General features: G+C 43.3%; 1 protein-coding gene across 1 annotated transcript in view; it reads left to right on the forward strand.

Annotated features, from left to right (window-relative positions):
* LOC122940804 (glutathione S-transferase P 1-like) overlaps positions 1–24,171 on the forward strand; it is a 28,507-nt gene extending 4,336 nt beyond the window's left edge. The window contains exons 2-7 of the mRNA XM_044297575.1: positions 1,447–1,482; positions 5,514–5,626; positions 6,896–6,983; positions 7,185–7,288; positions 21,216–21,323; positions 23,780–24,171. Of these exons, the coding sequence (XP_044153510.1) occupies positions 1,447–1,482; positions 5,514–5,626; positions 6,896–6,983; positions 7,185–7,288; positions 21,216–21,323; positions 23,780–23,953 (623 nt within the window). The 3' untranslated portion in view covers positions 23,954–24,171. The remainder of the gene's footprint in view (positions 1–1,446; positions 1,483–5,513; positions 5,627–6,895; positions 6,984–7,184; positions 7,289–21,215; positions 21,324–23,779) is intronic.
* Positions 24,172–26,639: the final 2,468 nt, after the last annotated feature.

The raw sequence follows: 26,639 nt of genomic DNA on the forward strand, positions 1-26,639 counted from the left end.
TTTTTTTCTTCCGCGTGGACATTGACCTGCTGTGCGGATTTTGTAATCTGCGGCATGTCGGTTTCTGCATTTCACACACAATCTCGGAAAACCCTTTTAAGGCTACTTTCACACTAGCGTTCTGCTGTCCGCTCGTGAGCTCCGTTTGAAGGAGCTCACGAGCGGAGCAGAACGCTTCCGTCCAGCCCTGATGCAGTCTGAATGGATGCGGATCCGCTCAGACTGCATCAGTCTGGCGGCGTTCAGCCTTCGCTCCGCTCGCCTCCGCACGTTCAGCTGTCCGCCTGGCCGTGCGGAGGCGTGCGGATCCGTCCAGACTTACAATGTAAGTCAATGGGAACGGATCCGCTTGAAGATGACACCATATGGCTCAATCTTCAAGCGGATCCGTCCCCCATTGACTTTACATTGAAAGTCTGAACGGATCCGCTCAGGCTACTTTCGCACTTAGAAATTTTTCTAAGTTATTAATGCAGACGGATCCGTACTGAACGGAGCCTCCGTCTGCATTAATATTATCGGATCCGTTCAGAACGGATCCGATCAAACGCAAGTGTGAAAGTAGCCTAACAAGACTTTACTGCAGTGAGAGGAACATTGCTACACCCTTCACACTCAGACACAGTCTGGCCCACCGTATCTTAATCCTGTATCCCTTAGCTGGGATTTACAGCCACCATTGCAAGATTAATAGTGCCAGCTCAAGATTCTGCAGAGAGAGACAGACGGACATAGTACTACAGCCCCCATCCTTGCTCAAATCCCAAACCCCAACATCAGGGTGTACCCTGAGGGAAGAAAAGGTTTGCCCTCCTTTCACAGCTCTGGCTCTAAAGAGCATCGGTTTGAGGACTTCCACTGTGAATAAGTATTGCAGTCAGAGCCACTACCACTCCCATCCTCTGCTCCGCTCCGCTCCGCTCCTTCCTCCTGGGCTGGCTGGTACACCCACACTTTTGTGTTGTGTGACTTATGGAAAGGGGATCTCAGCACAAGGTTCAGACAACCAGGATTGGACTCCCTCTCTCTGGGGCCTTCAAAAGTATCTGCTTAGCCTTTCTGGTATACGCCTATTGAAAAGAAGTCCTTAAAGGGAACCTGTCACCTAGAAAATGTATATTAAACCCCCAGCAGTACCTTATTGCAGCCTGTAGCATGATTCTAATGGTGTCTGTGTCTTTTCTGTACAATGCGCCAAAAGTCAGAAAAAAAGACTTTTATTCAACTGGGTGCGCTATGTAAACGATAGTCTTGAAGTCAAGGGGGCATCGGCTTTCTCGCCTGAAATCAAGCGCCCCCTTGCCCACCCCTTAGTATTTGATTGATAGGATGTCCAATGACACCTTTATAATCGTGCTACAGGCTGCAATAAGGTACTGCTGGCGGTTTAATATGCATTTTCTAGGTGACAGGTTCCCTTTTAACATTTTCTTTTTTCTTTTGTAGTGAGTGGATACGTTATAACCTATTTCCCACTAAGGGGTAAGTATGTGATCCATATTATACCATATATAATGTGCAGAATCTGTCTATTCCTTCTCTCTGGATGTTCAAATTTTTATTACTTGCAGTCTTTAAAAAAAAAAAATATTATATTCTTAGGCTGGGTTCACATCACGTTCTTCCCATCTAGAACCCTATACGTTAGGCTACTTTCACACTGGCGTTTTGGTTTCCGTTCGTGAGATCCGCCATGGGCTTTCACAAGCGGTCCAAAACGGATCAGTTTTGCCCTAATGCATTCTGAATGGATAACGGATCCGCTCAGAATGCATCAGTTTTCCTCCGTTCCGCCTCCATTCCACTATGGAGGCAGACAGCGTTTTGGTGTCCGCCTGACGATGCGGAGGCAAACGGATCCGTCCTGATACAATGTAAGTTGATGGGGACAGATTTGTTTTCACTAACACAATATGGCACAATAGAAAACTGATCCATTCCCCATTGACTTTCAATGATGTTCAAGACGGTTCTGTTTTGGCTATGTTGAAGTTAATACAAACGGATCCGTTCTGAACGGATGCAGATGGTTGTATTATCTGAACGGAAGCGTTTGTGCAGATCCATGACGGATCCGCACCAAACGCGAATGTGAAACGGATGCATGATACTGATGTCATACAGTGGCATCCGTTCGCTATAGAGTTCCATTGTTAAAATATGTGCCATTTTAACCACTTCAACCCCCCTAGCTGAAACCCCCTTAATGACCAGGCCACTTTTTACACTTCTGCACTACACTACTTTCACCGTTTATTGCTCGGTCATGCAACTTACCACCCAAATTAATTTTACCTCCTTTTCTTCTCACTAATAGAGCTTTCATTTGGTGGTATTTCATTGCTGCTGACATTTTAACTTTTTTTGTAATTAATCGAAATGTAACGATTTTTTTTGCAAAAAAATGACATTTTTCAGTTGTTAAATTTTGCAAAAAAAACGACATCCATATATAAATTTTTCGCTAAATTTATTGTTCTACATGTCTTTGATAAAAAAAAATGTTTGGGTAAAAAAAAAATGGTTTGGGTAAAAGTTATAGCGTTTACAAACTATGGTACAAAAATGTGAATTTCCACTTTTTGAAACAGCTCTGACTTTCTGAGCACCTGTCATGTTTCCTGAGGTTCTACAATGCCCAGACAGTACAAACACCCCACAAATGACCCCATTTCGGAAAGTAGACACCCTAAGGTATTCACTGATGGGCATAATGAGTTCATAGAACTTTTTATTTTTTGTCACAAGTTAGCGGAAAATTATGATTTTTTTTCTTTTTTTTTTCTTTTTCTTACAAAGTCTCATATTCCACTAACTTGTGACAAAAAATATAAAATTCTAGGAACTCGCCATGCCCCTCACGGAACACCCTGGGGTGTCTTCTTTCCAAAATGGGGTCACTTGTGGGGTAGTTATACTGCCCTGGCATTTTAGGGGCCCATATGCGTGAGAAGTAGTTTGCAATCAAAATCAGTAAAAAAAATGACCGGTGAAATCCGAAAGGTGCTCTTTGGAATGTGTGCCCCTTTGCCCACCTAGGCTGCAAAAAAGTGTCACACATCTGGTATCACCCTACTCAGGAGAAGTTGGGGAATGTGTTTTGGGGTGTCATTTTACATATACCCATGCTGGGTGAGAGAAATATCTTGGCAAAAGACAACTTCTCCCTTTTTTTTTTTTAATGCAAAGTTGGCATTTGACCAAGATATTTATCTCACCCAGCATGGGTATATGTAAAATGACACCCCAAAACACATTGCCCAACTTCTCCTGAGTACGGCGATACCACATGTGTGACACTTTTTTGCAGCCTAGATGCGCAAAGCGGCCCAAATTCCTTTTAGGAGGGCATTTTTAGACATTTGGATCCCAGACTTCTTCTCATGCTTTCGGGCCCCTAAAATGCCAGGGCAGTATAAATGTGACCCCATTTTGGAAAGAAGACACCCCAAGGTATTCAATGAGGGGCATGGCGAGTTCATAGAATTTTTTATTTTTTTTTTGCACAAGTTAGCGGATATTGTTTTTTTTAGTATTTTCTCACAAAGTCTCCCTTTCTGCTAACTTGGGACAAAAATTTCAATCTTTCATGGACTCAATATGCCCCTCACGGAATACCTTGGGGTGTCTTCTTTCCGAAATGGGGTCACATGTGGGGTATTTATACTGCCCTGGCATTTTAGGGGCCCTAAAGCGTGAGAAGAAGTCTGGAATATAAATGTCTAAAAAATTTTACGCATTTAGATTCCGTGAGGGATATGGTGAGTTCATGTGAGATTATAAAATAAAAATAAAAAATTTCCGCTAACTTGGGCCAAAAAAATGTCTGAATGGAGCCTTACAGGGGGGTGATCAATGACAGGGGGGTGATCACCCATATAGACTCCCTGATCACCCCCCTGTCATTGACCACCCCCCTGTCAGGCTCCATTCAGATGTCCGTATGATTTTTACAGATCCACGGATACATGGATCGGATCTGCAAAACGCATACGGACGTCTGAATGGAGCCTTACAGGGGGGTGATCACCCATATAGACTCCCTGATCACCCCCCCTGTCATTGATCACCCCCCTGTAAGGCTCCATTCAGACGTCCGTATGCGTTTTGCGGATCCGATCCATGTATCCGTGGATCCGTAAAAATCATACGGACGTCTGAATGGAGCCTTACAGGGGGGTGATCAGGGAGTCTATATGGGTGATCATCCCCTTGTCATTGATCACCCCCCCCCTGTAAGGCTCCATTCAGACGTCCGTATGTGTTTTGCGGATCCGATCCATGTATCCGTGGATCCGTAAAAATCGTACGGACGTCTGAATGGAGCCTGACAGGGGGGTGATCAATGACAGGGGGTGATCAGGGAGTCTATATGGGTGATCATCCCCTTGTCATTGATCACCCCCCCCCTGTAAGGCTCCATTCAGACGTCCGTATGTGTTTTGCGAATCCGACCATGTATCTGTGGATCCGTAAAAATCATACGGACATCTGAATGGAGCCTTACAGGTGGGTGATCAATGACAGGGGGGTGATCAGGGAGTCTATATGGGGTGATCAGGGGTTAATAAGTGACAGGGGGGGGGTGTAGTGTAGTGGTGTTTGGTGCTACTTTACACAGCTACCTGTGTCCTCTGGTGGTCGATCCAAACAAAAGGGACCACCAGAGGACCAGGTAGCAGGTATATTAGACGCTGTTATCAAAACAGCGTCTAATATACCTGTTAGGGGTTAAAAAAAAATCGTATCTCCAGCCTGCCAGCAAACGATCGCCGCTGGCAGGCTGGAGATCCACTCGCTTACCTTCCGATCCTGTGAACGCGCGCGCCTGTGTGCGCGCGTTCACAAGAAAACTCGGCTCGCGTGAGATGACTCATATATGCGTGACTCTGCGCAGGGCTGCCGCCTCCGAAACGCGAATCTGCGTTAGGCGGTCCGGAGGTGGTTAAAAAAAAAAAAACGTATTTACATTTTTTTACCGGACTGTGCAGGACACAAGAATGTGTGTGTTTTTTTTTTTTTTTTTTTTTTTTTGGTAACGTATACGTCAAACGGAGGTACCAGGGCCAGTGTGAAACTTCTAACACTGCACCCTTTATAGCTAATCCCATTATCTACAAACTGTCTTCTACCCTTAGTTACACAGGGATATTGGTGGCCATGGTTTTTGCTGACCTGATGGAAGCATATATACAGTTTTTACATGATAGAAATAAGCAGAGAAGAAATGTCACATCTAGAAAGTAGTCTATAAACTGCCTTGGCCATCATATGTATGAATAGGGCACCCATTCACTAACATTGCATTTCAGTTCATAGACATTCAATATCAAGCATGTTCCATGTGAATGCAGCCTTATGATTGCTAAATAAATTGCTGAGACTTAAGGAAAAGGATCTGCTCTTTCTCCCTCCTTAAAATGAGCAGACCCTTTCTTTAACCCTAGATAACCTGTTTAGTAGTCATGTTTACTTCTCTGCTTTACTGACAAATAGAAAATGTTGACTTGTAGCTAGAGCCGAGCCCATACGTCTGCTTCTTGGTGATCAAGGATCTTCATGGACAGAGGATGAGGTGCCATTGGCAGACTGGTTTTCAGGAAAAATTGACCTTAAGAAACAGGCGGTGAGTTGCTTTGTTGATACTGTACAGTATGTTAGGAAGAGTCCGCAGCCAAGTCGGTCATGGTTGGGTTTCTTTTAGGAGTGGCAAATATGAGTAAAGGTATATACATGGTCCTTACCTGTTACAGATGCATGGTGCCAGCTGAAAAGATGCCACCTAAATTCTTGCCATGAGATCAGCTTGATGAATGGGGAGTGCTGACACCCATACATTCTCATGCCTTAGCCGACCAGTACTCGTGTTGCTCACTACCATTCATGACGCTGGGGCTAGGAATTCACCAGCATCATGTTGGTTGGTCCCTATACACCTAAGAAGCACCATGGCTTACATTAAACAGAACAAGGCCAACTGTCACAGCAAAATACTCTTAACTATTTCCCCTCAAACCCCTGTGAGGTGAAAGATATATATACTTGGCACATAATAATGAAGCACACTGTTCCACAGTTCTTGGGACTCCTACAAGTAGCAACGATCTCACGTCCAGAAGGGATTCTCTCCAACTCTTACAACATGCTTTCCAGTACTTCCTATATAGTCCAGTCTGACTATGTCGAACCCAACAGGCGAGATGAGACTAGAGCCCACCAAACATCCTGAAAAGCAAGTGTACGTCCCTGGGGTCAGGCTTGGACCATTATTGCATCTAGGCCTTCCTTGTGGCCCTGTTGGTGAGGCAGTTTTGATAGCAGTGATCATTTGCTGGTCTTTTCTGCTGTATGGGTCTCTTTGCTATATGATCATTTAGTGATGGGTTTTATTCTGACACAGATCCAAACTTTTGTACTGATCTGTTTCTAAATATATATAAATAGCCTGCAGAACTCTAATACAGATCTCTAAAATACTGATATAGGCCAATTCTCTCTCTCCCTTCATGAGAACTGCCTATTATTGTCCCCAAAGCAGACAAAAATAGGACATGTTCTATGATTTGTGGAACAGCTACACAGATGCAGACTGAACATGGAGGACATACATGTACTGTCCGCATTTTTCCGGAACTGTAGAAAAGAATGCATGTGATTTGCAAAATATGTGGATTGGAAGTTGACCAAAACTATGGTCGTGTGCTTGGGGCCTTAGACATAAGATTAAATCCAGTGTAACATTCTGGCTGCTGGAGGTCACCACTGGAGGGAGCTATGGATTTTACTGCATGCTGGTTATTCATTGAACCCCATAATACAGTATGTTAAGAATATGGGACATATGTCACAATCAGTCATTGTTATCCTTTTTATCAATCTTTGGGATCTTTTACAGGTTTTTGGTCAGCTGCCACAGTTTAAAGATGGAGATTTTGTTCTGTATCAAAGCAATAGCATTCTGAGATATCTTGGACGTAAATATGGTAGGTGTTTTTTACATTTCTATAAAAGAAATTGTTTATTCTTAAGTTTGTGTAGAATGTAGATCTAGCATCCTTTTAAAGAAAAACTCACATTTTTTGGGGGGGGGTTTGAGTTTATGCAAAAAAATAAATAAAGAATTAATGTATGATATTTATTTGCCCTTACATTTACACCATTATCTACATATCTTTTCCTACTAGGTATTTCTGGGAGCAGTAACGAAGAGAGTGCACTCATTGACATGGTGAATGATGGTGTGGAGGACCTAAGACTGAAGTTCAGCCGTATGTTCTTCTATGAGTTTGTAAGTATAGAATTTGAGTTTTTCTTTCAATTTTGTTCTAACTAAAGGCATTGCCCATGTCTAGAAATAGTAGAAATACTTTTCATTAGTTATAATAGCTCATTTTGCCTAGGGACCAATCATTAGGAGAAATAAAGTGGCCCCCATACAACTAGTACACACAAAACATATCCTAGTTACACAGAAGGACAAGTTACTTCACAACACTGAGGTAAAGAGCTGCCTCATTCTCTTCTCTACTTGTCAGGGATTATGATCCTGAATACAGATGATAAAATCTTCAGCTAAATCTCTGTAGGAACGGAGACATGAAGTACAGAGAGGAGGGTGGGGATTTGGTAATGAGCAGCAGCTCTTGTATGCATTTGGCTAGATTACCACAGCGCAACGTTACCTCAGTCTGTCCTGTCCACCCTCTCTGTCCTTCAGGTCTCCTCATGAACTCCATTCCTATAGAGATTCAACTGCAGGATTACAATCTCTGACAAGTTAGGCAGAGAGGGTTCAGTATTTTCAGTAATTGTATTTTCTTATTCCTGGAGAACCTGTCCACTGCATTTTGTGCAGAAAGAATCTTGTGAGGCTTTGGCAGTGAAAAGCCACCGAGTGGGATCCATTTCAATGGAAGGCCACTCTGCTATTCTTGCAGTCACGTTTATTGTCGTAATCTTCCATGGCATGTTTGTGGCCTTAAACTGCAGCCTCCCATTGAAAACAATAGGAGATGGGGGCGTGGCCTTCCGGAGCATGGTGTGAGATGCACATTGACACGCTCGTGCAAGTATCCTGGCACATCAGTCTGTCCGCGGCCACCCGGTGGACGAGAATCACTTGGTGAGTTACCAGGAGTGGAGAAGAGTTGCCTTCAGGGTAGATTCAGACATATAATTAACTATTAAAGTATCAGAGTGCGGTCCCCGGGGAGGACATGAATGCACATGTGAAACACGCATCAGCAGCAGATTCATTCACCTTGGAATCTACCCAGACCTGATAGTTTTAAATGTTTGTCCCTAAGTGTATATCATACATTTGTGTAATCTAAGGATTTCAATAAAGAATTATTATAAGATTTAGTTCAAGTTATATCATCAGAGAGGTTACAGACACACGCTTCAGGTCCAAGAGACCATTTAAATATTTTCTGTTTATCAAAAATTAGCGTGGTAACCTCCTGCGGGATTTTTTGTTCGTTAATAATAACGAGTTGCCTTCAGCGCACACATGAGCACCAGAATACAGAGGAAGGGGAAAAGTAACAAGCGCCTGGATGAAGCTGACAGAGTCCAACATGGCACCGGCATAGAGGAGGAGGGGCAGCATGAAGCAGTGAGTAGGAGCGCAGCAGCACGCCTCAGTAAATTCGCAAGGGGAGCGGAGGGGACAAGAGACTGTTTCAGCCCCTTTACTTTGGGACCAATGTCCTCCTCATATCAGGAGGAGAGACTAACGGATGAGGAGGGGGAAAGAGAAAATTGCCGTCGGGTCACTACACTACACTGACCAGGCTCAAGAGATTGAAACCCCTTCTAACCCCACTGATGGAGAACCTACTCTCAAAGATATAATGATGGCTGTAGCCAGTTGCAATTCTACTCTTAAAGCCCTCAACCTCTAAGTAGGCAGTCTGAGAGAGGATATATCCCTGATAAGACACAATATGCATAAAATCACTGCGATAACCTCAGAGCTTGAAAAAAAAAAGTGTCAGGAATAGAAGATGACGTTAGGCCTCTCAAGATGGCGGCTAATTCGACGGCAAGAGATATGGCTGCCCTATTTGCTAAAGCGGATGACTTGGGGATTCTATGGCATTTTAAAATGGCAATGTGGGTGATGTTAATGGGAGGGGATCACTTCTATATTCTGATTTGGAAAATATGACACGTATGATTAAGATACTCAGCTGGAATGTGAGGGGCATGGCCGACACGACTAAGCGACATAGTATTTTTAACTACTTGTCTCGGTTTCAGCCGGCTATTTGCTACTTACAAGAGACGCCTTTAACTAAGAACACAATACATTGGCTACAGCGGTTGTGGGTGGGGTATGCAGTTTTCCTCCACATATCATACCCTATCACGAATAGACTTGGCATTAGTGAACGATGCAGTGTTTCTCATCCACTCCTCTGAATATCAGCCTAGGGCGTTGTCAGACCACTCAATTCTGAAAGTGGAACTGAACCTGGGGGGGTCAGGTCGGGGCCAAAGTTATGGAAGTGTAACGCAGTATAACGCAGTATGGCTACAGATCTTGGGTGACCTAATGGGCATGACTGCATCCATTACAGAATACTTCACTTTTAATGCTGAACGGCGTCCCCACTGTATGGGATACTTTGAAAGCATATTTAAAGGGGCTTTTGATTTAAGGCGATTAGTGCCTACAAAATTAGATCGAAAGAAGTGGATGTCAAGGCTGACAAAGATGAGGCGGAGGAGGCCTTTGGACATCCACATCACAGGATATCAGTAGGAAATTGAGGGAGGCATAGGAGCAATTGAGATGTAATTTGTTACAGGCAGCAGAACTGAAACGTACCTTTTTTATAAACGCTTTTTTGCGGAAGGAGACAGAGGGGGTCATATTCTTGCTGTCATCTCTAGGGCCCAGCAGGGTTCATCATGCATAACGGAGCTGGTAGACCATCAGGGGAAATCATTTGTGGGGACAGGGGATGTCCTGGGTATATTTAAGGATTTCTACTCCTCCCTTTATACATCTAGTACATCTACTTCGGGGAGGGGGCTGCGTACACTATCGGCAGGTGATCGGGATCAATTAGAAGAACCTATTACTATGGAGGAATTAGAGGAAGCTTTAAAAGATATGGCTAAGATCCGCAAACTCCAGACTCGTATAGACCGATATCCCTCTTAACGTCAGATGTTAAGCTTTTTGCAAAGGTCTTGTCGAAGCGTCTATCCAGAGTGATTCTTGACATAATCCATCCAGATGAGACTGGTTTTATGCCCCAGAAATCTACGGCTATCAATATAAGAAGAGTATATACCAGTTTACAAGTTCAGGCCAGGTGGATAATTGTGGAGATAGAATAGCTCTATCTCTCGACGCTGCTAAGGCATTTGACAGTGTTGAATGGGGGTTTCTTTGGGTTATATGGGATTTGGACAGAGATTTATCAAATAGGTTCAGGTCCTGTATTCAAACCCGAAGCCGCGAATTAGGGCTAATGGGGGAGTGTCTGACTATATTCAGTTGGCTAGGGGAACTAGACAGGGATGTCTGCTCTTGCCCCTGCTATTTGCTATAGCCATTGAACCTCTAGTGGCAGCAGTACGTAAATTTCCCCATTTTTATTTTATTTATTTATTTATTTTTAAGGGCTTTCAATATGGACAGGTACATAATAAAATAGCGTTATATGCAGACAACACTCTTATTCTTGGGAGATACGGCATCCTCTTTATCGGCCACTATGTCTCTTATAGACCGGTTTGGCAGACCAGGAGAGAGAGATCGTATGTGGATACTGGAAGGAGCGGGGATCCATAGTCTGGAAGGAAATATTCCTTTTAATACAGGCATCCTCAAACTGCAGCCCTCCAGCTGTTGTAAAACTACAACTCCCACAATGCCCTGCTGTAGGCTGATACCTGTAGGCTGTTCGGGCATGCTGGGAGTTGTAGTTTTGCAACAGCTGGAGGGTCGCAGTTTGAGGATGCCTGCTTTAATAGGACTTCTGACAAAAGTGTGGACCAAGGTTAAGCAGCTGAGAGGTGTCCTGGGTATCAGTGAATTAGCTCCGTTATGGAGAAATCCCCTGTTACCGGAGTTTCCATTTCTCCCAGAAATACAGGAATGGAAGAATAAGGGGATCCTTAGGATAGGTGATATTTGCGTATGATACTACAATAAAAAAAGGCACAAATATAACGTTAGAGACGGCCCAAAAATTAATGCTCACTGGGGGTGAAGAGCCTTGATATCTGCACTATACCCATTACTACTGGACACCTGTTTTAGTCTCATCCGTTGACACGAATGAAGAGATGGGAGAGAGATCACAGGATCAATGGGAAGATATTTTAGAAGCAGTCCCACTGATGTTCTTGAGTGAACAAGGAAAACTGTCCCAGCTTTTTATCATTCAGAGTATACAAAACGCCAATATTTTTACATAAAATTGGAGTTAGACCTGATGCAAAATGTCCGAGATGCTTACTGGAGCCAGCTGACTTGCTACACATGATGTGGCAATGCCAGAACCTGGACGACTACTGGAAAGGCGTATTGGAGAACATACATTGAGTATTCTCAGTGAGAGTGAATAGAGATCCCCAAATTTGTATATTCGGTTAGGTTTCTAAAATCGGGACAGATTATTATAGAAAGGTAGCGGTGGGAAGGTTGTTATATGTTGCCAGGAAACTTGATTGCCTAGCACTGGATACAGGAGGAGCCTCAATCACTGGAGGAATTCTGGATAAAAGTTCATAATATGCTGTTGTCTGAAAAAAACTATTCCTCAACAGAGGTTGCCAACAAAAGTTTTTGATAAAATATTTGATAGACTATGGATATAGTAGGAGTGAGCTATTGCCGGAGTGAGTAAGGCCTCTTTCACACGGGCGTTGCATGTGAGGGCTGGATAGGATGCGGGTGCGTCATGGGAAAATGTTTTTTGTTTTTTTTTCCTACTAGTGGGGTGAGTTTTGTATGCGATTGCGTTGCGTACGAGTGCAATGTGGTACCGAAACCCGGACTTCTTCACTCAAGTTTGGGTTGGGTATTCTGTAGATTTTAATATTTTCCCTTATCACATGGTGATGAGAGAAAATAATAGCATTCTTAAAGCAGAATTTAATTTAGGGATGGAGGGGTTAAAAAAAAAAAAAAAAATATTACTCACCTCATCCACTTGTTCGGGCAGCCCGGCTTCTCTTCTTTCTTCTTCTTTGAGGACCTGAGAGAAAAGGACCTTTTGGTGACGTCACTGCACTCATCACATGGTCCATCCTTTTCTCCCAGGTCCTCAAAGAAGACAAGCCGGGCTGCGCGAATAAGTGGATGAGGTGAGTTTAATATATATATAATTTTTTTTAACCCCTCCATCCCTAATTTACTTAGCATTCTTAACACAGAGTGCTATTATTTTCCCTTATAACATGTTATAAGGGAAAATAATGATCGGGTCCCATTCGTCACCTAGAAACCATGTGTGAAAATCGCACCGCATCTGCACTTGCTTGCGGATGCTTGCGATTTTCACGCAGCCCCATTCACTTCTATCGGGCCTGCGTTGCGTGAAAAACGCACAATATAGTGCATGCTGCGAAAATCACCGCTCATGTGCACAGCCCCATTGAAGTGAATGGGTCCGGATTCAGTGCGGGTGCAATGTGTTCACCTCACGCATTGCACCCGCGCGGAATTCTCGCCCGTGTGAAAGGGGCCTAAGGGTGTGTATAAAATAACCTGACAGAAGACAGTGAACTGTACCAAATATCTTTTATTGTCTGATAAGATGTGACAGTCCGAATATATATTTGTAACATTTTCCTTGTTAATAAAAAAGATTTGATAAAAAATAAAATAAAATGGGAGGTGAATTTTGCATGGCTGCCCAGTGACTTTTTCTTTTTTTGGCTCGGAATCCTCAACAAAGTCTGTCTGCTCAAAATGCTGTGTACACAGCCCATTAATATATAAAACTGTTACCCTCCTAGGCCCTAGTTCATTGACACAAATCATACCTTATATGACTTCTTAGGTAACCAGAATCTGATCAAAATATATTGGCTAAGTGTCTCAGATATTATCATATTACAGTGAGGACTTTGTCCATATATAATGCTTGCATCTACTTTACTAAGTGCATTATTATCTTATTTCTGTGGTTTTCTTCAATAATATGGCCAGGGACATCCGCACATTTGTCTCATATTGTGCAGGATGTTTTTATCTTAGTTTTTTCTGTGATTTTTTATTTTTTTGTCTATGTAGTATTTACTTGAGGGAGTGGCACCTTCAAGTGTGAATGCGCACCTATTATCTTGGGAGTAGCATTCCTCTGCACTTTTGCCCCCCTCCCCTATCCAATAGAGCGCCTTAATTAGGTGGTACATATGGCTGTGCTTGCTCCTCCTCCCAATGGTTGCTTGATGCACATGGAGGTGACTAGGAGCAGCACACCATATGTGCGGCGTCTGCGCTCCTGAACATAAAAGCCCAACGGCTTAGGTAGGTTTAGCGTAGGACCCGTCTGACCTGAGACCACCTTGGCGTTCGGTAGGCGGGCTTAGATGTGTTTTGATCAAAATATATTGACTAAGTGTCTCAGATATTATCATATCAGAGTGAGGACTTTGTCCATATATAGTGCTTGCATCTACTTTACTAAGTGCATTATTATCTTTTTTCTGTGTTTTTTTTTTTTAAACCAGAATCTTAACAAAAATCTTAAGTGGAGATGTATTAGACAGTAAAAAAAAAAAAAAGTATAAAGGTGTATTTACACTGCTTCATAATCGGGCAGATTATCCGGAATGAACATTTCTGTGAACACTCATTCTCTGCAATCTGCCAGTCTAAATGTGCCGCCAATCACCCGATGAACGAGCAAAAGGAGTAATGAGTAACTTAAATTTTGAAAAACTTCATTAACCCCTTATGGACCAGTCTCATTTTCACCTTTAAGGACCAGGCCATTTTTTGCAAATCTGACCAGTGTCACTTTGTGTGAATAACTTTAAAACGTTTTTACTTATCCAGGCCATTCTGAGATAGTTTTTTTTTTCGTCACATAATGTACTTTATGACACTGGTAAAATGAAGTAAAAAAAAAATTATTTTTATTTCTTAAAAAAAATACAAAATTTTGAAAAAATTTGCAAATTTCCAAGTTTCAATTTCTCTACTTCTATAATACATAGTAATACCTCCAAAAATAGTTATTAATTTACGTTCCCCATATGTCTACTTCATGTTTGGATCATTTTGGGAATGCCATTTAATTTTTTGGGGACGTTACAAGGCTTAGAAGTTTAGAAGCAAATCTTGAAATTTTCCAAAACCCACTTTTTAAGGACCAGTTCAGGTCTGAAGTCACTGTGTGAGGCTTGCATAATAGAAACCAACCAAAAATTACCCCATTTTGGAAACTACACCCCTCAAGGTATTCAACACTGATTTTACAAACTTTGTTAAGGGTCCATTCACACGTCCGTTTTTTCTTTCCTGATCTGTTCCGTTTTTTCAGGAACAGATCAGGACCAGATCTGGACCCATTCATTTTCAATGGGTCCTGGAAAAAATCGGACAGCACAATGTGTGCTGTCCGTTTCCGTTGTTCCGTTCCGCATGTCCGTTTAAATATAAAACATGTCCTATTCTTGTCCTGAAAAATCGGATCCTGGTATAATGCAAAGTCAATGGTTCCGCAAAAAACGGAAGACATTCGGATGTCATTCCGTATGTCTTCCGTTTTTTGCGGAATCCGTTCCTGGAAACACATAGCAATTTTTTTTTTTTTTTTTTTTTTTTCAAAGAAATCCAAACAACTTTATTTGATTATTGAAATGTATACATGTTTCCGTTTTTTGCGGATCCGCAAAAAACGGATGACATACGGAAACATTTTCAGGAACAACGGATCCGCAAAAAACGGACCGTTTTTCAGGATGAAAAAAAACAGGACGTGTGAATGGACCCTAACCCTTTAGGTGTTCCACAAGAGTTATTGGCAAATGGAGATGAAATTTCAGAATTTCTATTTGTTTGGGGCAAATTTTCCATTTTAATCAATTTTTTTTCCAGCAACAAAGCAAGGGTTAACAGCCAAACAAAACTCAATATTTATTGCCCTGATTCTGTAGTTTATAGAAACGCCCCAGGGCGCAGAAGGAAAGGAACGCCATATGGTTTCTGGAAGGCAGATTTTGATCTGAATAGCTGTTTTGGCACCGTTTTTATTTAATTTTTTTGACTGTGTTCATCTGAGGGGTTAGTCCATGGGGTATTTTTATAGATCAGATTGTTACGGACGCGGCGATACCCAATATGTCTACTTTTTAATTTTAGTTTAGTTTTACTAAATAACATTTTTGAGAATTCCCCCCCCCCCCGCCCGAGTCAGTGGCTAAATAGAATTGAAATTGGGGAAGAAGATTTTAAATGTAGTACTCCATGGAAGTGTGGTACTCCCTGAAGCAATCAATAATGCAGAGGCCCAGATGATCGGGGCACGTGTCACACTGAGTGGTGGTGTCCTTCCGTATCCCCCTCTTGTGACACTCTGCACCTTTTTTGGGTCCGTCTCTTCTTTCCAGTATGGGGGACCACACCTGGAAAGTGTTGGCCAGGGACGATCCGGGTGCCTCCAGTTCCCGAGGTACTCCAGCCTGCTCTTTCCCGGTCAGAAAAGATCAGGGCCTTGACTTGGACTGCCTCATAGAACTGCAGGAATTTCCCTGTGTTGCCAGCGCTCCGGAACAGCACAAGAGTTGTACAAGGCAGCCTGTACCAAGTAGACCGCAACTTTTTTGTACCATGCCCGGGTTTTGCGCATGGCTTTATATGGCTTAAGGACTTGATAAGAGAGATCAACTCCTCCCATATACCGATTGTAGTCAATGATACGATCGGGCTTGAGGACCGTTGCTGCGGTACCTCACACAGGGACAGGGGTGATGCCGTTACTGTGAATTGTGGACAGTACAAGGAAATCCCTCTTGTCCTTATATCTGACCAGCAACAGGTTTCCACTGGTAAGGGCAAGGGTCTCACCCCAGGGGATAGGTACCTAGAGGGGGTGGGTAGGGAGGCAGTGTTGATTTTTCCGCACAGTCCCACTAGCGGACGTGGATCTGGCGGCGAGGGACTGGAACTAGGGGATACTAGTATAAAAGTTATCCACCTACAGGTGGTAACCCTTATCTAGCAGTGGGTGCATAAGGTCTCACACAAGTTTCCCGCTAACACCCAGAGTGGAGGGACATTCTGGGGGTTGAATACAGGAATCTCTCCCCTCGTACACACGAAACTTGTAAGTGTACCCTGAGGTACTCTCTCAAAGTTTGTACAGCTTCATGCCATACCTCGCCTGCTTAGAGGGAACATACTGGCGGAAAAGGAGTCTCCCCTTGAAAGCAATGAGAGACTCCTCAACCGCGACCTCCCTTCCAGGTACACAGGACTCCAAAAATCTGGCCCCAAAGTGATTGATGACCAGCCTGATTTTGTACAGGTGGTCATAGGCAGGATCACCTTGGGGGGGGGGGGAACGACATGCTGCATTATCTGCATAAGGAAGGCATTTCCGAATGGCCTCAAAACGGGATCGTGTAATGGCCGTACTGTAAAGTGGGGTCTGGTAGAGGATGTCCTCACTTCAGTACAGCCTGACACTCCTAATCTCTGCTGCACTGACCGGACTCCAGCCACCGGCCCTAGCCAAAAAGGAGCCCGGGTGTTGAGCAATGAACTGTTGGGCGTACAAATTTGTTTGCTGCACCATCAGATTCACAAAGTGGTCACTGAAAAAAAGACTAAGTCATATTCAGTGAAGCCCACTGTGGGAATCTGGATTCCTGGTTGGCCAACAAAATCAGGAATCGCGGGCTCAAAATCCTCTGGGGTACACCATGCAAGTTCACTGGTAGGGGGCTCAGGTGGACTTATCTGGTGGGCCGGAAAACTTATCACACCACTGATCACCATCCTGTTCCGGGTTATCGGGTCACCAGAGACCCGAATAACCCAGAAATGCAGCAAACCGCAGGTCTGAATTGACCTGCAGTTTGGTGTGATCACCGATAACCCCCCCCATTGTGCCTGATTTCAGCAGGCACCCAGTTCCGATCACCGCCCGCCGGCGGTGATCGTAAATACACATGATGTACCGGTATGTCATGTGTCCTTAAGTACCAGGGCATCATGACGTACCGGTACGTCATGTGTCCCCAAGAGGTTAAAGCTGCAAGCTGGGACCCAACCAGAACCTATACCTATAACCAGAGCTTCAATTTACTTTGCAATCCATTTGTCTAGCTCCTGTGCGAGCCTGAAACAAAAGTGTCATGGCGCCTGATCTTCCCTCACAAAACTTCAAAGACTGCAATCCCTAGCTTTCCTGATGTGAGTGATGTTTACTAAATAGAGGGGACGTGACTGGACTGTAAATGCAGTTGTCTGCCACACGGCGAGGGGTCCCTTAAAGTACATGTTTTTCCATGACTCCAGTTGCAGTGAGGCAAAAAGGGCACAAGGCCCCTTTTAGTGATACTGTGGGTGGTACCCAAGTGTAGTGTGGCCTATAACATCCCTTTAGGTGTTGTGCACGTGTCACGGTGCTCCTACCTCTATACGCTATGATGAAGTTGATAGATTTACTTTCAATAAACGTTCCTCCAAACAATTTACAGGATTTATCTTGATTCCCAGCAGGCGTTGGCATTAACTGTGGCAGGCAAACTCCTCTCTGCTACATCTGTTGCTCTCTGGCTCTACCGTGCTGACAGGCTGGCTATAGAAGTCGGCTTCTTTTTTATGCTGTACTTAACATTGTAGTCTGGTCTGTCTCTAGATTTGTCCAGGGAAAGCTTTCTCCTCCTAGCTTCTGAGGCTTCCAGCTGTGTCCTCTAGATCCAGCAGAGCTGAAGGTGCTCTAGCTGGTCTAGGCAAGGGTCGTCCCTGTTGACGTGCTCCTGCTCACTTCCCCCTTGCAGGGGGTAACTCCACCTCCCTCTCTAACTAGAACTCCACCCTCTCTACAGGATGACATTAGGTTAGCACATTAGAGATAGTAGCGAGGCGCAAAGGTAGTAATGCCACTCTGGTGCGTTACATAATCAGCAGCACACTAACACTCTCTTCACAAGACATTTGGCTAGAGAACCGATAGCAACACACTGAGCATGCTTCACCGAACAAAGGCTAAGAACTACAGGTTGATGCCATGGTAATTTATGAGGAAGCACCGTGGGTAGCAGAGGAAGAAACTACTTTTATAACTACTGAACGGTAAATATGTGAAATTTACATTATATTGCGTAATTATTGATTATGAATTCGTCTTAAACATTTAAGGCTACTTCCACACTAGCGTTTTTGCTGGATCCGGCAGGGTTCAGTAAAAACGCTTCCGGTACTGCTATTACAACCATCTGCATCTGTTATGAACAGATCCGGTTGTATTATCTTTAACATACCCCAGACGGATTCGTCATAAACTTAACTGAAAGTTAATGGGGGACGGATCTGTTTTCTATTGTTTCAGAGAAAACTTTTATTGTGAGTCATGATGAATCCATCTTGCTCCTCATCCCAAGATGGAAAGCAGACCGCATGCATTTTGGAGCATTCCGTTCTGTTCAGTTACGTCTTGTCCTCATAGACAATGGATGGGTACAAAACAGATTTATTTATTTTTTTCTTCCGGTATTGAGACCCTATGACGGATCTCAATACTGGAAAATATTAATGCTAGTGTGAAAGTAGCCTAAGTCACCACAAAATGAAGTAACGGAATTGAAGGGAACTTGTTGAATATTTTGTCTGGAGGCATCATGGTGTAGAGCAGGTGAAGCTGAGAAGAGTGATATGTAGGTTTGTGGGAACAGATTCCGTATAAGGGCTCAGGCCCAATATATATATATATTAATAATTTGGACTTTTCGGACGTGGCAATATGTGATGGGTTTGTTTTATTTATTGTTATATATATATATATATATATATATATATATATATGTATATTTTATATGTAAAATTGGAAAAGGGGGTGATTTATACTTAAAGGGGTTCTGCAGTTTTTTTAAACTGATGATCTATCCTCTGGATAGATCATCAGCATCTGATCAGCGGGGGTCCTACACCCGGCACCCCCGCCGATTAGCTGTTTAAGAAGGCAGCGGCGCTGGCAGTAGCGCCGCGGCCATCTCACTGTTTACCGCAAGCCCAGTGACGTCACGACTAGTATCAAATTCACTTGAATGGAGCTTAGCCACGCCCAGGTAAGTTGATACCAGTCGTGACGTCACTGGGCCTGCGGGAAACTGTGAGAAGGCCACGGCGCTCCTGGAGCGCCGCTGCCTTCTCAAACAGCTGATCGGTGGGGGTCCCGGGTGTCGGACCCCGCCGATCAGATGCTGATCTATCCAGAGGATAGATCATCAGTTTAAACCAACTACAGAACCCCTTTAATATTTTTGGTGTTTTTACTTTTATTTAATAACTATTTCCCCCTTAGGGGCTATAACTTGGGATCTTTTAAACCTTTGTCCTATTCACCCTGATAGAGCTCTATTAGGGTGAATAGGACTTCACACTCTCCCTGCTGCCTTGTGCATAGTACACACAGCAGCAGAGAGATTACCATAGCAGCCAGGGCTTCTGTAGCGTCCTGGCTGCCATGGTAACCGATCGGAGTGACAGGATTACACTGCTGGGGCTCCGATTAGAAGCTGCCACTGCCACCAATGAAGAGGGGGGGTACCCTGTAGCCACTGCCACCAATGACTTTCATACTGGGGGGTGCACTGCGCCACCAATGATACTTAATGTTTAATACAGGAGGCGGGTGTGTCGGCACAGAATCAAATAGCCGGCACCCTGCCTATGAAAAGGAGCTGCGTTCAGCGGCAGCAGATAACCCCTCGAGTGCAGCACATGAGGGGTTAACTGCCGCTGATCGCAGCTTCCTGTCATATAGGCTGGGCACCGCCTCCTGTATTTCTATTAGACGTTGATTTTCATTGGAGGGGCAGTGCGCCTGCCCCTCCTCCTCCCGTCTCTCCACATTGGCAGCGTGGCACAGGGGGGAGGGGGAGAGAGAGTGACTACTTCTCCCCTGTGCTGCTGAGGGAACATGAGCGTGCTGATAGCAGCATTCTCATGTTCTGTGATAGCTCGCTGGACGCGTTATCGGAAAGGTTAGATGCCGATGACTTTAAAAATCATGAATATCGGCTGATAATATCGGTAACGCTGATAATCGGTCGATCTCTACTGCCAGGTAGGTTTCATTGATTAAGGGTCCATTCACACGTCCGTAGAATGTGTCCGCACCTGTTCCGCAATTATCCAGAACTGGTGCAGACCCATTGATTCTCTATGGGGCAGGAATGGATGCAGAAAGCACACAGTGTGCTGTCCGCATTTCCAGAGAGTGGCCCCGAAATTCCGGTCCGCGGCTCTGGAAAAAAATAGAACATGCCCTATTCTTGTCCGCAATTGCGGACAAGAATAGGCAGTTCTATGGGGGTGCCGGCTGGGTGTATTGTGGGTCTGCAACACACTATGGACGTGTGAACGGAGCCTAACTGCTTTCCAACAAGACATTGGCTACATAAATCTGGGTGGCTTTGTATGGATGCTTTAAAACATCTTTGCAGAGACAGCAGCAGCATGCTAATCATGCAGCTGCTGGGATGATGACCGCATGGCTCCACATGGAGGACACAACGTGTAAAAAAAAAGAGGGGAGGGCAAGCGAAGGCTGGGTTCACATCACGTTAGAAAAAAAAGTCTGGTATAAATTTATTTTTTTTACAATGGAACTCTATGGTGAACGGATGCCACTGTATGGCATCAGTCTGAGGCTTTCGTTTAATGTATGTTTTTTGTATACATTAAACGGATGGGAAAAACCTGATGTGAACCCAGCCTAATAATAGAGCTACTGCAAACCACACCACAGCTTCTAGCCCTGCCCCTGGGGGGAGGAGGTGAGGGTCTGGTCTTTAAGTGGATAAAATAAAAATTATTGTATATGGAATCTTTTTCAACAAGACAATACAGTATATCGATCTGCTCCTGTGCAGTGTGGCAGGTTTACTTTAAATCATGCTTTAGAGGATGCAGTTGTACATTTACCCCTGTGTATAGCTTCACATAGACAGATATAGACTAAGATGGAAAAATATCTATCATTTTGCTTAAGAATAATTTTATTTCACAGGAGACGGGTAAAGAGAAGTATGAAAATGAGCTTCCCAACCAATTGGCAGCATTCGAGAGGATTCTTTCCCGGAATTCTAATGGAACCAAATATCTGGTTGGAGATAAGGTAATTGGCACTTGCTTGGAGGGTTTGTCAGAAAGTCTCAAACAGGTTCTTTGGGCTAGTATTAGAGATGAGCGAATTTGTAAAACATTAGATTCGGCCGGTTCGCCATTTAAAAAAAAACAACTGTTCGATCTGAATTTGTTTGCGGCAAATCGCGTTTAAAACGGCTATTTCCTGGCTGCACGGAGGCTTTATAGTGGTGTAGAACACTGTGCCTTGCAGTAACACGCATAGGGAGTCTGCTGTGGTAGTAAAACAATACTGTGAGTCAGTATGACATGCACATGACAGGCGTCGCTCTTAGAATATGTGGGCAGTTACAGGGCCAAAACTGACCAAATAACTTAAGTGTCAACTCAGCCTACAGGTCGATGTTGGCGCCAAGAAGAAGCGCAGTCCTTTTACGGTTTTGTCAGCGGATTCCACATAGATGTCTACAGGACCTATTAAACACTTATACAAGTAGAGCCCCCCCCCCCCCCCCACAGAGTGGAGAGGGTGTCAGCAGTAAGCTTGTGTTGACATCACTGATTATTTTGCCCTTCCTCTGATCTGTCAGAACAATAACACCCCAAAAAATGGATCCTGTCGGTTGAGCATGTGGATCCAAAACAGAGATGACAGTCAACCATTCAAGAACCGCTGGGTTGCTGGTCAAGACACTATTGCTAGATGACACCGGGAGCTCAAGCCACTCACTGCGACTCCTGCTGCCATGCCCCCTTCTCTGCTGCCACCTGTGCCTGCTCCAGAAACATTTAGGCCTCTGCCACTCCCCTGTGCAGAGCCTGGCACTTATTTGTCTGACATACTGTTAGATCAGATAAATACGGCTGAACGGCAAATATATTTCACTTTTGCCACTAATACACGCCACAAAAGGCTTCAGAACAGATAACTGCACCGCTGAACGGCAAATATATTGTTCTTTTGCCACCAATACACGGCAAAAAGGGCTGTCATTTTCGCACTTCACCACGCAACGGCTAATAAGCACTTTTTTCCCCACTAATACAAGGCAAAAAATTATTACAAGGAAATATTTCTATGTCTTATTTGCACCGCACAGGGCAAATAAGACGTAGAAATATTTCCTTGTAATAAACCCTGTTAATGTCTGTATCAAACAGTGCTTGCACCCCTATAACAAGAACGTTTTGCTGGAATTACAGAGCTGTATAATGACAATTTAGATCCGCCGTCAGTGCAGCAAGGTGTAATAGGATTGTTCCTCTTACCCAGGCAGTAACCTCCCCTACTGAACCCTGTTCGACATAAATGATGTGGAATGATTCCTCCCTATGCTTTCCCTACACCTTGAATAATCTTACCCTGAACTTGTAAATAGTTTTTTTTCTAGCACTGTCCCTAGCGCCTGCTGACGTCTCTCCCTGCACTAAGTACACTGGAAACTGTCAGAATCCAAGGTGGCTGAGGCTATTTATAGGGCTGTGACATCACAGGGCTGGCTGCTGATTGGCTGCATGCATTGCATTATGGGTGACCCCCCTTCTCCCCCCCCCCCCCCCTCCCCGTCCCAGCCTTCCCAGAGTTCCTTGCTCCATGTGCTCACTCGTGCAGCAGCCACTTTAGCAAAAAATGTGATTCGTTACCACAAAGCGTGAGGAAATTTGGATTCGGTGCAAATCAAATTTTTCCTGAAATTCTGATTGAATTACACTTCGTCAACTTCGATTTGCTCATCTCTAGCTAGTATCTGTAAAAAAAATAATAATATATATATATATATATATATATATATATATTATACCCAACAATATGAGGATCTAAAGAGTAGAGGCTCACAACTAAGTATCGTGCCTCTTCATTCGTCATCATTATAGGCCCAGGTTTCTCTCTCCACACCCTTTTATATACCCTTGGACCAATTTTTCTGACTTTTTTGCTAAAACTGCAGTTCCTCTATGGAGGTGAGTACTTCACAGGTTTTTTGTTACAGTAAGAAAGGGAATGGGACTGGCATTGGTATAGCCACATGGGTAAAGTGTGCACCAGTTTTATTAAGGACATGCTTTCTTGGGAACTGAGTTCCACCTAAATTCACCCAGGAAATACAACTTGTAAGAAGACTCCAAGAATCCTCCAGATGAAGTGTAAGATGCTTTATGTGGAGCACAGTAACCAAAAACTGAGCCCAGGCCTCCCCATAGTAGCTGCATGATCTATATGGCATACTATGGCCCTGCTCCTAGGGGAGATGAGTAGAGTAGGAGCTCATAGAAATGCCCCTTACACCGATAAACCCAGCTCTACCAGAGCAACTTAAAGGCAGCCGAAGAAACCTAACACTTAGCTTTCCCCTTCTTTCCAATGATCGACAGAAGTAACTATGATACCTCAAAGAGGTTTTGAAATGATAGTAACCCTTTACATGAAAGTGTGGGCATTGGCTGCCTGACTGTTGGTTTATTGACTTGTTCTTCTTATCCCTACAGATCTCCTATGCGGATTACAACTTCCTGGACCTCATGCAGTCACACCTTGAAGTATTCCCAGCATGCTTTTCATCATATCCCCTCATTAATGCATATATTGATCGCATCACTTCCCGTCCTAAACTAAGCGAATACCTGAAATCTGACGCTCGAAACAACCGACCTAGTAAATAAGGAAAAAAATAAGGGGATAGTAAATATTTGCAACCAGTAGTCCCTCAGTCACAGCCCCTAAATATTCTATAGAAATCCCCAGTCTAGTCGCTACTCTAACCCTGGGTTCACACCTGAGCGTTCCTCAAACGCGCGTTTTACGCGCGTTTTTGTCGCGCGTTTTTTGTAATAGTAAACGCGCGTTTGTGTCATTGACTGCAGTGTCCTATGGCCACAAACGCGCGTCAAAACGCCCCAAAGAAGCTCAAGTACTTGTCTGAGCGTCGGGCGTTTTACAGCGCGTTCGTACGCGCTGTAAAACGCCCAGGTGTGAACCCTTCCCATAGGGAAGCATTGGTTCTCATGTCTTAAGCGTTTTACAGCGCGTTTGAACGCGCTGTAAAACGCTCAGGTGTGAACCCAGGGTAAGGCCCCTTTCACACGGGCGAGTTTTCCGTGCGGGTGCGATGCGTGCGGTGAACGCATTGCACCCGCACTGAATCCTGACCCATTCATTTCTATGGGGCTGTGCACACGAGCGGTGATTTTCACGCATCACTTGTGCGTTGCATGAAAATCGCAGCATGCTCCTCTTTGTGCGTTTTTCACGTAACGCAGGCCCTATAGAAATGAATGGGGTTGCGTGAAAATCGCATGCATCCGCAAGCAAGTGCGGATGCGGTGCGATTTTCACGCATGGGTTCTAGGTGACAGTCTATTCACTGTATTATTTTCCCTTATAACATGGTTATAAGGGAAAATAATAGCATTCTGAATACAGAATGCTTATGATGTCATAGGCAACCATTACTTTAGAAAAAAGACAATCACACGTAATCCAAGTAAATCAATTGAAATTTATTTAAATTTATGGTACTTAAATGGCCGCGATGCTTATTACGTTTACCAATAAATTATTGATGTATAACCAACAGAAAACCAATTAATCATCAACCAATCAAATTAATCAAAATAATAATTAACCGTCAGTCCACTCAGAGAGTGACTTAACCCCCGTCAATAAGCAAGCGACTAATCAAATAAAATTAGGGAGGGAGGGAGGGTGTCTGTTGGAAAAACTTACGTGAATGTGCCAGTAATGAGGGTTTCTTCTTTTATAGGCTCAGAAAGACCGTTGAGAAGCCGTCCAATCAGCTGTCAAGAAGACCCCGAGATCAACAGACCCAGGGATTAATCCAAACTCATATAAACAGGTAAGAAATAATAAGTTTAAAGCCATCACTTGTAGGTTGCCATGACATCATGGCTCCCCACAAGTTATGCACAGTGGTTCGCTCCATGATGTCATAGGCAACCATTACTTTAGAAAAAAGACAATCACACGTAATCAAAGTAAATCAATTGAAATTTATTTAAATTTATGGTACTTAAATGGCCGCGATGCTTATTACGTTTACCAATAAATTATTGATGTATAACCAACAGAAAACCAATTAATCATCAACCAATCAAATTAATCAAAATAATAATTAACCGTCAGTCCACTCAGAGAGTGACTTAACCCCCAAAGCGCCAAATCGGAAACGAAGTGGCCAACAAAGCATCGCAATCAATTAAGTAGCATATTTCTCAATCATATTTTGAAGGTCAGAAATGAAGATATCACAACCAATTTCTGAAAGTTGATCCGAACCAGGACAATACATTCCTTTTAAAAAACCTTCAAGCTCTACATGTCTGTAAGAGAATTGACCAATACTTTGCATAAACTTCTCCATTTTATTATTGACTCTTTTTCTTATTTTGTCCAAAAATGACAATTCAGGACTGGACCAAGAGAATTTAGGAATAATATCCGAGAGTATAAGAACAGAATTCAGTAATAATTTGTCTTATCTTGCAAATCAATTCCTGAAGTTCGTAGATCAACAAATGAGTTTTTATCTTACCTATGTCAAAAGACCCAACATGTAAAATTACTAATTCAGGAATGTAACCTTTCGAGAACAAATAGTCAACTTCAAAAAGAACATTTGAGATCCGGAGGTTAGGAAATGCTTTCCACTGGATACAAAATTCCTCCGAAAAACCTAAATTTTTTGTGGATTTTCTGATATTGGAACGGTCCATTACACATCTAATTAATTCGTCACCAATTATCCAAATATTCCGTTTGGTTCCTGCAATTAATGAACAAGTAGATTAGGTCTAATATAACGCTTGTAACAGTTGGAATTCCATCTTCCAATGCGTTTTATAATGGAAGAATCCAAACCTATTTTTGCCGCAAATGTTGCTGCACCTATTCGAAAAGAATGCGCTGAAATTTTTTGATTAGAATGACCTAAATTTTGTAAACATTTATGTAAAACAAAATTAAATTGGTATTTCGTTAAATATGAGCCATCCACATGAGTGAATAAAGCTGAAAAAGATTTCTCTCTCATACTTAACCACTTTGACATAAGTTCATATGGGCATATACCTTTATAAGAGAATTTATTAAGAGTAAGCCAAATACCTTTTCCCATTTGATCGGTCTTAGATTTTTTTATGAACAATTGGACTTGTTCATTAACAATTAATAAGTCAGAAATGACCAGAGGAGGATCGGAATACTTATTTTCTGCTGCAATCTCTCCAATTCGAAGGGCGGCAAAAAAAGTTAAAGAAAAAGCTGCAGAAAACAAACACTCTTCGTAAGCCGAAGAACAAACTTTAGGATAATAGATTTAAAATTCCAGCC

Source organism: Bufo gargarizans, chromosome 6 (assembly GCF_014858855.1).
Source record: "Bufo gargarizans isolate SCDJY-AF-19 chromosome 6, ASM1485885v1, whole genome shotgun sequence".
Lineage (NCBI taxonomy): Eukaryota > Metazoa > Chordata > Amphibia > Anura > Bufonidae > Bufo > Bufo gargarizans.